Source organism: Pipistrellus kuhlii, unplaced genomic scaffold (genome assembly GCF_014108245.1).
Source record: "Pipistrellus kuhlii isolate mPipKuh1 unplaced genomic scaffold, mPipKuh1.p scaffold_m20_p_3, whole genome shotgun sequence".
Taxonomy (NCBI): Eukaryota; Metazoa; Chordata; class Mammalia; order Chiroptera; family Vespertilionidae; genus Pipistrellus; species Pipistrellus kuhlii.
This window is the reverse complement of record NW_023425529.1, coordinates 33,119,273-33,135,990: the sequence shown is the minus strand read 5'-3', so window position 1 is coordinate 33,135,990 and position 16,718 is coordinate 33,119,273. Positions and strand designations below refer to the sequence as shown.

General features: G+C 36.3%; 2 protein-coding genes across 27 annotated transcripts in view; one reads left to right on the top strand and one right to left on the bottom strand.

The window, feature by feature from the left end:
- YARS2 (tyrosyl-tRNA synthetase 2) overlaps nt 1–16,718 on the top strand; it is a 29,145-nt gene that overhangs the window by 10,578 nt on the left and 1,849 nt on the right. The window contains exons 3-5 of one of the 3 annotated variants that reach the window (XR_004991332.2): nt 1,693–1,848; nt 4,071–4,241; nt 7,694–7,985. Coding sequence is in view for 2 of the 3 variants with exons in the window: in XM_036457625.2 (XP_036313518.1) it covers nt 1,693–1,848; nt 4,071–4,241; nt 7,694–7,853 (487 nt within the window). In the remaining variant the exon portion in view is untranslated. Of the gene's footprint in view, nt 1–1,692; nt 1,849–4,070; nt 4,242–7,693; nt 8,371–16,718 lie in introns of those variants that run through there. The other 2 variants (XM_036457625.2, XM_036457626.2) reach the window with 2 other exon arrangements.
- DNM1L (dynamin 1 like) overlaps nt 9,322–16,718 on the bottom strand; it is a 48,850-nt gene continuing 41,453 nt past the window's right edge. For 18 of the 24 annotated variants that reach the window (XM_036457607.2, XM_045587910.1, XM_036457605.2 and 15 more), the window contains 7 exons: nt 14,603–14,659; nt 13,672–13,749; nt 13,385–13,417; nt 11,711–11,887; nt 11,435–11,544; nt 11,159–11,318; nt 9,322–10,947 (listed from right to left, as the gene is read on the bottom strand). In XM_036457607.2, coding sequence (XP_036313500.1) covers nt 10,891–10,947; nt 11,159–11,318; nt 11,435–11,544; nt 11,711–11,887; nt 13,385–13,417; nt 13,672–13,749; nt 14,603–14,659 — 672 coding nt within the window. In that variant the 3' untranslated portion in view covers nt 9,322–10,890. The remainder of the gene's footprint in view (nt 10,948–11,158; nt 11,319–11,434; nt 11,545–11,710; nt 11,888–13,384; nt 13,418–13,671; nt 13,750–14,602; nt 14,660–16,718) is intronic. The other 6 variants (XM_036457612.2, XM_045587903.1, XM_036457608.2 and 3 more) reach the window with 3 other exon arrangements.

Below are 16,718 nucleotides of genomic sequence, written 5' to 3'. Positions count from 1 at the left end.
ATGAATTGAGACTTGTTTTATGTCCTAACATGAGATTGATCCTAGAAAATGTTTTATGTCCACTTGAAAAGAATTTATATTTTGCTGCTTTGGAGTGAAATGCTCTGAAGACATCTGTTAAATCATCTCAGACATTTCTCTTAGCAAGATGACAAATTTAGAAGGAATATGTCAGAATCAAAATTTAAGGATGAGCAGATGGAATTGGCTAATTCCTCAATTCTTATTACAGTGATTCATAATATGGATACCAGTGCTGTAAAAATTTCTCCATGAAGTTTATTGACCATAAATTCAGTAGTCATATAGCTACCAAAAAACAAAAACAAAAACAAAAAAAAACAGTATCATGGACATCATTTTTCATTAATACATTAAAAATTGATCAACTGCTAAGCTGCTCTTTATATTTCTTTTCACAGTAATCATTTATGATACCTACGTTGCCCATATGTGTTCTCCCACATGGAGATAAACGTATTCAAGTATACTTTATATTAGATCTCTGGCAGAAACTTAAAAATCAAAGTCCCATTGTCTTGCTTTTACCCAAAAGAAAGCTAAGGCCTACAGAGAACTGCCGTACAACCAGTTCTGGGAGTATATGTGAAGAGATACAAATCACTGGTTTAGAAGACTGCAGCATTATTTACAATAGCCAAGATTTGGAAGCAGCCCAACTGCCCATCAGTAGATGAGTGGGTAAAAAACTGTGGTACATTTACACAGTGGAATACTACTCAGCTGTAAAAAACAAAGAAGAAAATCTTACCTTTTGCGACAGCATGGATGGACCTACAGAAGTATTGTGCTAAGTGAAATAAGCCAGTCAGAGAAAGACAAATACCATGTGGTTTCACTTATGTGTGGACTCTAATGAACAAAATAAATAAAATAGAAACAGACTCATAGATTCATAGAATAAACTAACAGCTATTAGAGGGAAGGGATATGGGGGACTGGGTGAAAAAGGTCAAAGGAATTAAGAAAAAACAAACACATCATTGACACAGGCAACAGTATAGTGATTACCAGAGGGAAAGGGGTATGGGGGGGTGGGTGAAGAAGGTGAGGGGGGGGGGGGAGTAAATAGTGATGGAGGAGACTTGACTTTGGATGGTGAAAATATAATGTATACATACATGAAAAACAAAAGTGTAAAATAAAAACATGCTTGGGAAGAATGCACACAAATTCAGATTGGTGATTATCTCTGAGGCAAGAGGAGAATATGATGGGGCTGGGGACATCATCTATGTCTTTGTTATTTTGTGACTTTTAAAAAAGAAAGATCATGCTCTGGCTGGTGTGTCTCCATTATTGAGCATCATCCCGTGTACCCAGATGTCAAGCAGGACATCTGGGTACACGGGACACATGCCTGGATTGCAGGCTTATTCCCATTAGGAGGTGTGCAGGAGGCAGTCGATTTATGTTTCTCTCTCTCCCTCTTCCTCTTTCTAAAAACAGTTTTTTAAAAAGACATTTTTAAAAAATAAGTATATAAATAAATTAAAGATGGCAAAATAGGAATACCTTCAGTCTGGGTGGCATGTGTATGATTGTCTTATATTATGTTCAGTACACGTCTGCATATTTGTTGTTTCACAATAATTAAATAATTTTAAAAGCAAAGGGAGCCAGAGATAAAAACTAGGTATGTGATGTAACATTTTATTCTTTGTCCGAAAGGTACCTGAAGCTCTTCACTTTTCTGCCCCTTCCGGAGATTGACCACATAATGCAGTTGCATGTCAAAGAGCCAGAAAAACGGGGTCCTCAGAAACGACTTGCTGCGGAAGTCACGAAGCTGGTTCATGGACAAGAAGGGCTGGATTCTGCTAAAAGGTGGCCTTTTCAAATAATTAACACTGATGAAATTGTTTAGTTAATTAGGAGCCCAGTGCATGAATTTGTGCACCTTGAACTGTGGGCCATGAGGCTGTAGTGGGCACAGGGGCAGGTCTCCGCCCATCCTCTGTACCCTCTTTGGGCCCCTGGTCCCTGTCTGCTGGTAGCTCCTCCCACCATGGATATATATATATCCATATATAGATAATAGACTTGGGAAAATTTAGAGCCACACTGCTTTTGAATTGTCCTTTACTGCTAACAGGGATTGCCAGTGTGGACTATAGTCACTTTCAGACAACCTCTCTTTATCATAAAAACTGAATTGTTTATAAATTATAATATAATCCTGAGAAAGAAGAATAAAATAGGAGGGATCTCAATACCAGATTTCAAGCTGTATTACAAAGCCACTGTTCTCAAAACAGCCTGGTGCTGGCACAAGAACAGACATATAGACCAATGGAATAGAATAGAGAATCCATATATCGACCCAAACCACTATGCTCAATTAGTATTTGACAAAGGAGGCATTGAACATACAGTGGAGTCAAGACAGTCTCTTTATAGATAAATGGTGTTGAGAAAATTGGACAGACACATGCAAAAAAATGAATATAGATCACCAACTTACACCATACACAAAAATCAACTCAAAATGGATACAGGACTTAAACATAAGACGGGAAACCATAAAAATACTAGAGGAATCCATAGGCAGCAAAATCTCAGACATATATCAAAAATAACTTCTTCACTGATACTGCTCCTAAGGCAATGGAGGCTAAAGAGAAAATAAACAAATTGGACTACATCAAAATAAAAAGCTTTTGTACAGCAAAAGAAACCAACAAAACAAGAAAGCCCACTGTATGGGAGAACATATTTGCAAATGTTATCACTAATAAAGATTTAATCTCTAACATCTACAGGCAGCTTATACAACTTAATAAAAGGAAAATAAATGATCCAATAAAAAATTGGGCAATGGACCTAAATAGAATTTTTTCGAAAGACAGAAGGAAGGCCAAGAGACACATGAAAACAAGCTCAAAGTCACTAATTATCTGAGCGATGCAAATCAAAACGACAATGTGGTACCGTCTCACACCTGTCAGAATGGCTATCATCAACAAATCAACATTGACAAGTGTTGGCGAGGTTGCGGAGAAAAAGGAACCCTCGTGCACTGCTGGTGGGAATGCAGACTGGTGCAGCCACTGTGGAGAACAGTATGGAGTTTCCTCAAAAAAACTGAAAATGGAACTCCCATTTGACCCAGTAATCCCACTCCTAGGAATATATCCCAAGAAACTAGAAACACCAATCAGAAAGGATATATGCACCCCTATGTTCATAGCCGCACAATTTCAATAGCTAAGATTTGGAAACAGCCTAGGTGACCGTCAGCAGATGACTGGATCAGAAAACTATTGTACATCTACAAAATGGAATACTATGCTGCCATAAAAAAAAGAATTCTTTTTTTAAAAATATATTTTATTGATTTTTTTACAGAGAGGACGAGAGAGAAAGAGAGTTAGAAACATCAATGATAGAGAATCATCGATCAGCTGCCTCTTGCACACTCCCTACTGGGGATGTGCCCGCAACCAAGGTACATGCCCTGGACCAGAATTGAACCTGGGACCTTTCAGTCCACAGGCCTACGCTCTATCCACTGAGCCAAACCAGCTTCGGCAAAAAAGAAGGAATTCTTAGCATTTACAGCAACCTAGATGGACTGGAGAACATTATGCTAAGTGAAATAAGCCAGTCAATGAAAGAAAAATACCACATGATCTCATTTGTGGATAATAAAAAACATCATAAACTGATGAACAGAAAGACAGTAAAGCATCAAACAGACTGTCAGATTACAGCTGGAAGGTTAGAGAGAAATAGGGGAGATAAAAGATCAACCGAAGGACTTGTATGCATGCATATAAGCATAACCAATGGACGCAAAACACAGGGGTGAGGCCATGTATGGAAGTGGGGTTGGGGGGCTGGGGACAATGGTAAGCTATGTACACATATACCACCTTAGTAAAAAAAAAAAAATGGAGGAGAAAAGTTTATAAATTATGCCAGGTAAATTTTGCTGTTTCAAAAACTTTCAGTGTAGAACATAGAGGGGACTTCATAATTGGTTACTGTTATTAGAACGTGTATCTGAATAAGCAGTTGCAAGATGTTGTCCTCAAACTGTTTTTCAGGTGTACACAAGCCCTTTATCACAGTAGCATAAAAGCACTGGAGATCATGTCTGATGAAGAGTTAAAAGAGTTGTTTAAAGAAGCTACATTTTCTGAATTAGTTCTTGACCCTGGAACAAGTGTCCTAGATACGTGCCGCAAAGCAAATGCCATTCCAGATGGTCCCCGGGGGTAAGATTATTTAACTTTCAGATTCACAGTTACTTCACTATTCAATGGTGCAGTTTACTGCATGTGTTTCCACAGAGTGCTTTCCTGAGAATTCTTTAATGGTGTTTCATTTCTTCTAGGAGTTATATTGGTCTGAGAATAAATTGAAAACATTAATGGTGATACCAGCTTAAATTTCAGCTTGTTGCTGAAAATAGCTTAAATTTCCTATGAATTTTTTACCACTATAAATCGACTCAGAAGCCTGGGTCCCAGGTGCCAGAGGGAACCAATGCCGGCAGCCAGGGGAAGGCAGGCCTCTCGTATTCAATGAATACACTGGGATCAGTCAGCTCAGGATGGTCACAGTTTGAGAAGATCACAAGAACAGTGGCCCTAAGTGGACAGAGCCACATGAGCCCTCTCATACTCAGTCTGTATCCTCTTTATTTGGGGGAATAGAATGGTTATCCAACCTGTTTAAAGTGTTAATTGGATTTCTGAAAACAAGCATGTGATATAACTTTCTAAGGCTATTATAATTACATACAATTATTCCACTTGTGAATTTTATTTTCTTATTCAGGAAGCAGGTAGAATACTTAAAATTCCTAATATGCTAGTTAATATTAGGTCTAGTAATAATTAATGTCGTTTTCTAATACTTTTTTTAAATCAAATTTATTTAAACAATACAACAAAATTTAATCAACAATATAGTTGCTGTTGTTTTCTACTACTTGTGCCCAACGCTCAGGAAGCATTTTAATCCCTCTGTTGTAAAATTCTTGTGATTTTGATGCAAAAAATTCGGTCAATGCATTTTTGAGGCATTCTTCATTATTAAATTTTTTTCCAAGAAGAAAGTTTTGCAAAGAACGAAACAAATGGTAATCGGAAGGGGTAATATCAGGAGAATATGCAGGTTGAGAGAGAACTTCCCATTCCAACTGGCGCAGTTTTTCAGCAGTGATTCTTGCAGTATGCGGTCGTGCGTGATCATGGTGAAGAATTACGCCCTTCCGATTAATCAGCACGGGTTCTTTTTCTCTTAATGCTTGGGCTAACCTTTCCAATTGGGCACTATACACTGCACTTGTAATGGTTTGGTTAGATGGTAAAAGTTCATAATGAAGAATTCCTTTAAAATTCCACCAAACACACAACATCTCTTTTTTCGCATGCAAGTCAGGTTTTGGCGCAGGCTGCGGAGCCTCATTTTTGTCCAACCATTGAGGCCGCCTTTTCAGATTAACATACAGCACCCATTTTTCATCTCCGGTAACAATTTGCTCTAAAAACGGCAAACGGTTTTGACGAGAGAGGAGCAAACTGCAAATTGTGACTCTCTGATTACGGTTGTTGTCGGTCAACTCATGAGGAACCCATTTTCCAAACTTTTGGACTTTGCCAAGTGCACACAATTGATTGGAAATTGTTTTTTGTGAACAATTTAAAGTTGTCGCAAGCTCTTATTGGGTAATTTGAGGATTTTGCACCAAAAAAGCTTGAAGAGCTTCTTGATCAAAATTGGACACAAGAAAAATTTCCCTCGCGAAATTTCTCAAACCAATGCTGGCATTTTCTGGCGCTAACTGCATCTTGACCAAGAGCACTACAGATGTTTTTTGCAGCCTCACTTGCTTTTCTTCCTAATTGGAACTCGTAAAGCATGCAGTGCCGAATATGCTCTTCATCCGCCATCTTCTTAGCCCTAGTTTTGCAACAAAAACCAAACCAAACACAAACTTTTTCAAGCAAAACTTGTTAATTGCACTTCACACGTTCTGTAGATACCACGTGTTTGAAGGTTATGTCAATACAAGTCAACGCCAAGCAAGATTTTAAACGAATGTTAAAAACGACATTAATTATTACTAGACCCGATATTCACTGAACTGAGGGTGGTATCATGCGCTTCCCCACAGTGAGTCAGTGGTTCTAAGCCTTTTCCTCCCTGTGGAAGCATTTTTCATTTACTGATAACAGAAGTTTCACTGCTACTTAAGATGACACCATATCTGATTTAGCCAGAGTTCTAAGTAATACTTACATTTTTTAGATTGCATAAGCTTGTTCTTTTAAACAAAATGTAGAACATGATCAGGGAATAAGAGCAAACAACTTAAAAGCTTTGTAAGAGAAAATTTTTTCCTAAATATTAAATATTTTACTGTTGAGCGAAAACCATGCATAGTAGTTTCTTAACTTTGTTTGGTAACATATTCAGATAAAACCAAGATTTGCCTTGTAAGACTTCCAAGGCCTTTCATGCTCTAGCCCTCTACTGAAATCTCACCTCCTTCTGGCTACTCCCATGCTTCTTCACTGTTCATGGGAAAAACTGCAACCTCCTCTCCCAGTTTCTGAGACTCTTCTTTCAGGAAAACTTCCAGTCCCCACCCCGCAGTGCGCTCCTAGAGCTAATGACAGCATTTAGTCAGTGTGTCATCATGGTTCATTTGTTTGCCTCTCTCCACTAGTTTGCTATACTGTTTATATTTAGTGCATAGTAGAGCTCTGTGTTTATTGAATGAATTGGATAAATAACTTGAATAGAACCTAATTACTTTATATAGGCCAGCAAAAAAACTTTTAGTAATCTGTAATTTATTAAATTAGCAACTGATTTTGTATTTCTGAAATTAGCCAACTTTGCTTGGTGTTTTAACAAAATTTGCCCTTATTTGCATATACTCAGAATGTAATTTGAAAGGATTTTCCAATTTCATAAGCAAGTTTCTTAAAAATTTTTGTAGCTAATACTGTGACAGCAGGTCCTCAAATGACATTTAATTATGTTGAGAACAAACAAGTTTCTGGCCAGGCCCACGGTGTGGAGTTTGCACGATCTCCCCAAGGGTCTTTCAGGGACTCCGCTTTTCTTAAATCTAAGTATAGCTCATGCTTATTTCAATGTTTAATATTAGAAGTGGTTCTGAGTCTGTAGTTTTATGATATTGTGACCAGAAATATGCCATAGGAACTTAACTCTTTATCATTCAGCCTATGATAAAATTTGTTTTGTTACATATTGTTTCGCTTAAAGTGAGTTTCCAAGAGCCTATAAACAATATTGAGGACTTACTATAGTTGTCACTTGTATCTCATTAAAAGCAGCGATGTCCTAGAAGTTTCTTTTCTGTGATTTTTTCTCCCCAAGGTAGGTTCGCCCTCCAGAAAGTGATCCATTACTCCAATTCCCTTTATTGTTAAACCCACTAAACAGTTCTATCAAGAGCTGAGATAATCCCAGCTCTTTTGGCCAGGAAACAAGAAACCTTTATGCCTTAAACCTGCTCCTTTAGAAGGGCATTAAAGGGAGAATCATCTGGTAAAAGTGAAGATGAATTCCTGGGTCAGTGCTAAAAGTTTTCAACTGAAGAGCCTCTGAAATACAATAGTGATGTATCTGTATTTTGGGAAAGATCAATAGTGATTGGATTTATCTAGTTACTAAATATTTGTTTTAGGTATCGGATGATAACAGACGGCGGAGTCAGTATAAATCACCAACAAGTAACGAATCCGGAGAGTGTTTTGGTTGTTGGACAACATATTCTTAAGAATGGACTTTCATTACTTAAAATAGGAAAAAGGAATTTCTACATTATAAAATGGCTTCAACTATGATGAAAATCCTTCTGATGATTCAAACTTATCGTCATTCATTCTCAAGATATACGAAAGGTTGGCTGCAGACTTAACATTCCTTAACTTACGCCAGTCAGCAGAGAATGGAGTATATATTCTAGGGCTCACAGTGTGAGTAATTTCATTATTTATATAGGTTGGTTAATAAGTTGTTTGTGCAATGATGGGATATTTTTATTTCCGGATGCTTAAACAATAAGGACTACTATAGAAACTGTTGTTTCCAGGGTTAGTATGTTTTAAAAATTATACTCTATGAAAAAACTAAATGTTGTCTTTCCAATCCTATCTTGTTCTCTCCTTCCTGGACACGAGGGGAAACAATGAAGAGAGGTAATATAAGGAATTGCAAATACTTTTATATCAAGTATATATATCTAACTGATCTCAGCAGTGTCTGTATCAAAGCCAGCAGTGCCTCTAGCATCCACATTAGAAATTCGAAATCTAGTGCTGGAAACCGCTTTTTGTTATTTAGAAACCAAATACAGTTCTTCTTTAAAAAGAGAAAAATTAGTTAGCCGTAACTGGCACTAGAAACAATAGAAAGTTTATTTTCAAAGATTAAAAATCAGTACTTTTCAGAAAGTTTCTCATTGTATTCCATTCCCTTACCTGTGTTTCAGTGGAACTAAATTTACTCGACGACTTATTTTGTCAAACTACTAAGGTAGCAATATTTTATAAAAGTTTCAACTTCTGTCCCCGACCAGATTACAACTTGAGATGAACTGAAAACTTAAGTAACCAAAGAAGTAAAAGAGGCAAATATTATACCAACTATCCAATTATTTGAGAATATCAAAAGATACTCAGGTAATGGAAGTTTTCAGGTCAAATTTAAAAGATTTCCTATCAAGACTAGACTTAGCCGGGACCGGTTTGGCTCAATGGATAGAGCGTCGGCTTGGGGACTGAAGGGCCCCGGGTTCGATTCCGGTCAAGGGCATGTACCTTGGTTGCGGGCATATCCCCATTGGGGGCGTGTGCAAGAGGCAGCTGATCGATGACTCTCTCATCGATGTTTCTAGCGCTCGCGCGCTCTCTCTCTCTGTCTCTCTGTCTCTCTCTCTCTCTCTCTCTCCCCTTTCCTCTCTGTACAAAATCAATAAAATACATTAAAAAAAAAAAAAAAACTTAAATTTCCACATATGACAAATTCATTTCCCTGAGGATCAAGTGAAAGGCACAAATATACAGAATGGTTCATAACTATATTTACTCTAGAAAACCATAGGCAGCCAAGAGTGGCTTTAATGTTCAAGTTCTAGCATTTGCTACCTGGATTACTTAGAGTAAGTCACTGTCTTTATATGCAAAAATGGAATTATATGTAATAATTCTTCAGTGAATTGTTAGAATCTACTAATACATTCTACACTGCATTAGATTTATAAGTTAAAAAACTAGAGTTTAAACCTTTTTCTGGGAGTAAAGTGAGGAAGAATTCATTTATTGATAAACTTTAATGTCATTTCATATCAGCAATTTTATTTACACCGCAAGAACATACATGTATCCATTATAAATGTCATAGATCATTTCCACATTTCAGAACTTCACCCAGTTTAGAGCCAACAAAGGTTTTCTCTTGCCACACCTTTCTTGCCTGTTTTTCTTTGTACAAGATATGTAGTACTAGAAAGTGCATTACCATAGCATGTCTTAATAGGGAACATTTTTAATTTGAAATCTTTTTGATATACTGAGAAAGATGCATTAGAATGGTTTTTTTAATTTATAAAGGGGGGGGGGAGGGGGCTAAAACAGTAATCTATCTAAAGTATATCATGGATGGGTATAATTCAAAGCTAATGTTTAAAGATGGCCGAGTGAGTTTAAAGTGCACTAACAAACTTTTTGGTACCATGTATTCTAACCAGTTCTGAATCTGGGTTTTTAATGTTTGAGATAAATTGGTGAGCCTGTTATTTAACAGATATATTTATATTGCCAATAGTCCTTCATAAATATTGTAACTTAAAAAGAAAATTTAGTATCTGCTAGATGCCTTTAAGAATTTTGAACATTAATAGTTCTAATGTAATTCATATCAAAAATCACCTGAGGAATTTTAATACAATGTCCTAAACCTCACACCCAAGCTCCTGAATGCTAATTAGCTGTCCATAAGTCATTAGGCATGTATGTGTCAGCATGGTTTTTTTAAATAAGGCTCCACCAGTATTTTCACACCTCTATTCTAAATTTTGCTGGTGTGAAGCAAAAGTAACGATTACCATCTAATATTTACTGGTTTTAAGTCCCACCTCCAAGTAAGAGTATGGTGTTAAGTGCCGCAATTTTAAGATCTGAATTTTTTTAGAACTAAAAACCAAAAGGAACTGGTCATCACCAAGTCTCACTATATAATCAAGTCTAGGTGGTTGTCTTTAATACAGGAAAATGTAGTTCATGCTTCTAGGTTTAAGAAGAATAAGATACTTTAATGCACTGGGGCAATGTGGACCCAGAAGGGCTCTGTGGCTACACGTTTTGCACACTGCATCATCGTCATTGTGACAGATCCTCTGTGCATCCAACTCTAACACATCAAAGGTTGCAGAGATAGAACTAATAAGGACAGGTGTAATACAGTGACTATGAGTAACTTGTCAACCCGCATCTTTCAAAGCCAGATCATCTTATATAATGCATGCAGTACAATCGTATGAAATGTCTTGGTGCGTTCTTTTTGAAGGACTATGGCAGCAGGGTTAAGACTACTAACAGATTACACAGGTAAGCTGCTTGTACAATGAGAACATTAGCATTTCTTTTTACGTTCAAATGAAACTATCACAAGAAAGACCTGATGTACTTTATATATACTGGGAAACTTTAGAAACAGCCATTTATTTGGATTAAGTGTGTGATTTCATTCTGTAATACAGAGTACAGTTTCAGTGGATAGCCAGTCTTCATATGAGCAGTTCATACCATTGCAAAACACAGAAGTTCATAAATAAAATAGGCAGTAATTTTCGAGTCAAAAGTCTGTATTATGTAGTTCTCTTCACCAAAGATGAGTCTCTCTGATTTCAGCAATAATTTGACCTGCTCCTTGTAATGCCTGCATTAAAGAAGATTAAAAAAATTATAAATTCACATTTGTAATAGCAAAGAACCTGAATTATGTAGGTAATCTCCATTATGTGGTTGATTTATACTAACCAGTAACTGTCTGAACTCTAATCAATTACCATCATATGAAGACCACAGTTGTAGTACTTAAGAATCAGAATGCATTTTAAACAGAAGTTTAAATAAAGCCACAGGAATACCTTTAGCATATCAGCTGCTTCTTTCCTACGCTGTGCCATGTCCTCAGATTCGGTCAGAAGATCATCCAATAAGGATGATTTATACAGCTGCCCTACTAGCTCACTCTGAAGAGTATCTTTCACATGATTAACCAAGAAATGCATTACTGCCTTTGGCACGCTGCAAAACAAAACAAGATGACCCATTTGATTTAGAATAAAAAAATTTTAAATGCATGAATTTTCAAAACAGATGAAAATCATCTAGCAATCTGATTCACACCATGTATTACTAACCTGTCTTGAATATTCTTTCTGACAATAAGGAAGTAAGATTTGATGAGTCGTTCAATAACTTCACAATCTCGCTGCTCGCGGGCAGAAAGTTTGCGTGCAACAGGAACCGGCTAAATGGGATGAGGGGGGAAAAATACTACTTTTGTGTCATTTTGAAATGGCAATGTTTGGCATTCAAAATCCATTGAGTTTTTGAGGCTTTTAGTTCTTTTTGTCTTTTATAGTGTTTTCCTCGTAATTATCTTTTTAGTCCTCAACCAAATTCTCATGGCTTACCACATCCAGCAGGTTCACCGCATGGCCTTTTTGGGGACTAGCTGGCATAATTGGAATTGGTTTTGATTTTTCTTCAGCTAATAACTCTTCAGCTTTTGAAGTTTTCAGCATTCCTCTCCAGTTGCCTGTTGTTGGTTCTTGAACAGCATCTCCAACCCCACCACTTCCAGATAAAACCTAAAATAAAAAAAATTAAAAAACGCATACACCATATGCTCCAAAATCTCTACCAACCATATTAGTTCTAACCATAACTAAACAAAGTTCATTTTCTTTGACAGCAATCAAGGCGAACACACATCCAGTATCCAGCTGGAGGTATAACAGGTCAGAAAGATGGGATGGCATGTATGACCTTTTTTCCCCCCAAATCCTCTTACACTAGATTGTAGAAAAAAAGTATAAGATGCCCTTAAAAACAAGACTGCTTATTAAAAGCACAAGGAAAAACAGAACTACCACTCAGCTTAATTTCTGCAACATAACCTAAACACTGTTGAACTATGATTTCTGCAAAAGTTTTACATATAGTCAAAGTATCATAAGTTAAAAGTACAGACTTTTTTAATGAAACAAGAATATACCCATGATTCTTAGTGGCTTTAAGCTGCCTAAAATGTGGCACACATAGTAGGTTCCCTTAACATCTATGTCCTTGAGAAAGGATCTGCTGAAAGAAGTCTAGTGCTATCATTAATCACAACTGTTTTTCACCTTTATTTCTCAGAGAAATGACTAGGAAAATGAAAAAAAAAAAAATAATTCATCAAAATTTAAGAGATCAGATGCTCTTTAAGATCTAAGACTCTAATGACAACCAAAATTTATAGGTAGAAATTAAAATGGCTTATATAAACAATAGAAAATTGAGTGTTATGGCAACTGTTTAAAAAGTCAGTTTTGGGTATTATTCTGACCCAAATTTACCTATTAAAATGAGCTTTATCTAAATATAGGCAGTATATTTACACATTAATTTTAAAATGTCTATTAAACTATACATGAATGGTATAACAAAATCTTAAGTAAGCAAATTCAGGGTGATGCCATGAGTGAAATAACAAGCAGTGACTTATGTGTTAGATGGTTCTCTTAAGGTCTGAGCACAGTGGGTTTTATTTGAAGTTCAGAACCTTAAATCTGGACAATAAAGAAAGGAGCCAAGTGGCAGAATAACCAGATGAATGGTTCTGAAATTTACAGTTTAATAATTTCCCCTTAAAAAGATTATCAAGAATTAACAAGTCTCAAAAACTCTCGAAGTCCCCATTTGTATTAATGTGCTTAAGCTGTTGAGGTTTATGTTAAGCTACATATATAGGGTGACAAGTGCAAACTGAATAGAAGCATAAGAAGGAAGCATGAGAGGATTGCCCATTAGTACTGGACAGATCTCAGAAATATCCAAAAGCACAATTTCCATCTCTGGAATCTTAACTCCTAACCAGAATATTAAATTCAAAACTATTCTCAAGGTAACAGAAAACGGTGGGAAAGCCTATTATTATTATATAAAACTAGAATTGATGCCATCTTAAAGGGGTTAGTTAGATAAAAGCAACATTAAAGACATAACACAGACAAGTTAGATGCCACTGTACAGACAGGTTCTTCACTGGTTTTGAAACAGTGTTTCAGTGAGAATCAACATTGCCATTCTGAAGCAAGACTCACATTTTTAGTTTCTCTTCTGCTGTCCTGAATTAACTGTTAAAAGATATGTTAAAACATGCAGTTTAACAAGCAAAATTTCATTATCAATGGCTTGAAAGTCAAAGCAGAAAATTTCTTCTAACTTCTTTCTCTATGCATTTTCTATATTGCAAGCAAAAGCATTTTATAAATATACATTGTTATATGTAGCCCATATTAATATTCTGTTTTTCAGTGTACTGTTTCCAGATGAATATGTGGAACCAAACAACTAGGCATGCAGGCTTAGACTAAGAATCAGAACAGACCTTGCCATCAGCCTCAGCAGAAGCAGCAGGGGAGGGCTCCTGGGAGGCAGGTGCCAAAGCACTTGGAACTTTAGAAGACTAAAGGCAAAAAAATGCAGGGAAAAATCAAGGATGCCAAAATGCATTCAGAAACATTCTGTAAATGTGAATCCCGTCTGATCAAAATAATAAACATGAAAAACAAAAGTAATCATGGGACATAAAATTAATGTTTATTCTGCCTTATTTCTTGTACTAATGTCACCTTTGTTAAAGGCTTTTTTTCAGATGCATACCTAAGGAAAGTCCAAATCTAAAAATTTCATTTTTTCTGGTAAAGAATTCGGGTTTTTAAACATGCAGCTATTGCAGGTATTAACCTGGTATGTGATATTGTTGTCTCCCTCTCCAAAAAGCCTTCCTATTACAATGAAGTCATTAGTCATTTCAACTAATTTTACAAAGTTGATGAAGTCTATGTGAATTAAAAAAAGCTAGACACTTAAAATCCACCTTTATGATTTAAAACGTTTATAATCTTAAAATTTTATCTTTCAATCACAGTTTACACTCAGTATTATCTTGTAATAGTTTCAGGTGTGCAGCATTGTAAAGTATGAGTTCCCCAATATTTCCAGTACCCACCCAGCACCATACACAGTTATTACAATATTATTAGCTATATACCTATGCTGTACTTTACATTCCCATAACTATTTGTGACTACCGATCTGTGCCTCTCAGTCCCTCACCTTTTCACCCAACTCCACAACCCCATCCCCTCAGGCAACCATCAACCAGTTCTCTGTAAAAATACCATTCTCTTTAAATTGTTCAAAGCCTTTTTAAACTTGTATACATATACTCAAAGAATGAAAAAGCCAATGGAATATTAAAGGGAGAAAAAAAATTACTCCAAGGAGTAGGACTAAGCTTTAAAAATTGTTTTTACCTTATCTCGCGATACAGTTGAAGGCAATTCTCTTGCTAGCCTGTTTCTCCGTTGTTCCTATAAAACACAAACAAAACAAAAAGTGATTACCAGAGTACTGAGATACAAGCCAACTAAAAAATGGTCAGCTTAACTGAAAAGTGTGGAATAACTTACATAATTACATTTTAAAACAAATCATTTAACCCAATATTTTTTTTATTTATTTTTTCCTACCCCAACACCTGAGGGACACAATACAATTATCAGTAACAGTGGCTCCCCTATACCGGGGATTCTAAAATGAGGGGCCGTGGATTGAATCTCATAAAATATAACATTTGTGTTATTTGCCTACAACTCCCACACACAAAACTGTATGTTTTAGAAGTATCTGTGGTGAAGGTTTTACTTTAAGAATGGTTTATTTTCTTTACCCTAACCCAGTGGTCGGCAAATTCACTAGTCAACAGAGCTAAATATCAACATTACAACAATTGAAATTTTCTTTTGAGAGCCAAATTTTTACTTAAACTTCTTCTAACACCACTTCTTCAAAATAGACACGCCCAGGCCATAGTATTTTGTGGAAGAGCCACACTCAAGGGGCCACAGAGCTAGCTGCATGTGGCTCGCGAGCCGCAGTTTGCCGACCACTGCACCCTTCTCCAGAATATAAATGTAGTGTTGAAAACCCCTTCCGGTAACCTAGCTGATTTAACAGATTAACTGCCCACTCTTTGCTAATATCAAAGTAATTCCAGAACAAGTAGCTAAAGAAACTCTGTTACATTCAAATCAATAGGTACTGAATAAACACCTATATGTCAAGCACCATGATAGGTGTAAGACTATGAAAATATATAAGGAGGTGGGTATTAATGACTGTCACAGGCAGCATCAAATATAACAGAAAAGCATTAGTTAAAATTGTTGCTAAATAGAAAGCATTTCATGAATACTCTCAAACTTGCAAAAAAATTTAAAGTTATTAAAGCTTCACAATGATGTTTTATGGCTAATAAAATTTTCTGACTGAAATTTAACCATTTCCTTTTTTTTTCCCCCATGGGGGGTGATTAAGTTAACACGTTAAAATGGACATTTTGAAGAGGGACACAAAGCAAAAGGCATGGAAATCCAATGACCAGAAATTCTCACCCTAGTCTGTTACCAAGAAGTTAAGACCTTTGCTGGCCTATAGCCCAACAGCCATGGCTTCCTTGCTTTTTTAATAACTGCACAGGTCACCAACGATCTACTTTCATGGAGAGTATAGTCATATTAATTCTTCGGTGCAAAGTCATTAAAACCAGAGATATACTCACTTGTAGAAAAATACTGATCAGAATGAAATCATATCATAAATGACCTTATCTGAATTACAAAAACTTCCAGACACAATTTTACATGAAGTTTCAATGCTACAATAAATCCTTAGCCTAACATAGTTCTACATGCTAATTTTAACATAACTATTAGCTAGTTTTCTTTCCCAGTGTTTAACTTAAAGGCATAACTCATGTGCACTTTAGAGTTTTTCTGACAACAGGAGTCACTTCAGCTCAATGGCTAACAAACAGCTCCTGTACCTGTTAAAGAGGAGCCCAGCAAAGTAGGCACTAAAGCAACCGCTGTTACATCTGTGGGTCTCAGGTTGAAGTCATAACCCAGGCTCACCCCCATTTCCCAAATTCCACATTTATTAAATTCTTTTCATCCATATACATAGAGGACATTTGTTTCAGAAGGGAACTGTGAGGTCCTCCTGTATTAGGAATAGCAGAAAAATTTACTGTTCTTAGGTAAAAGTGGCAGAGAAAAATAGCATCCAATCTGTTGCCCATTTGATGTTAGGTTATCCACCAGACTTGGCTCCATCTGAGGTCTTAGGTAATTGCTACATTAACCTCAAATGGAAAAAAAGATCCATGAAATGCAGCCATCCCAGTGAAAAGTGCTCTGCTTTTCCAAATCTACTAAAATGTAGTAAATCTTGGAATGTTTCTTTTACAGCTTTCAGAGCCAAATGATAGCAATTTTAAACATTCACTTTGTTTTACGCACTTCAACCTGAATAAACTGCAACAACAGTTAACGAAGTGGAGCCAAGCAGTTCTTCAACACTAAATCAATG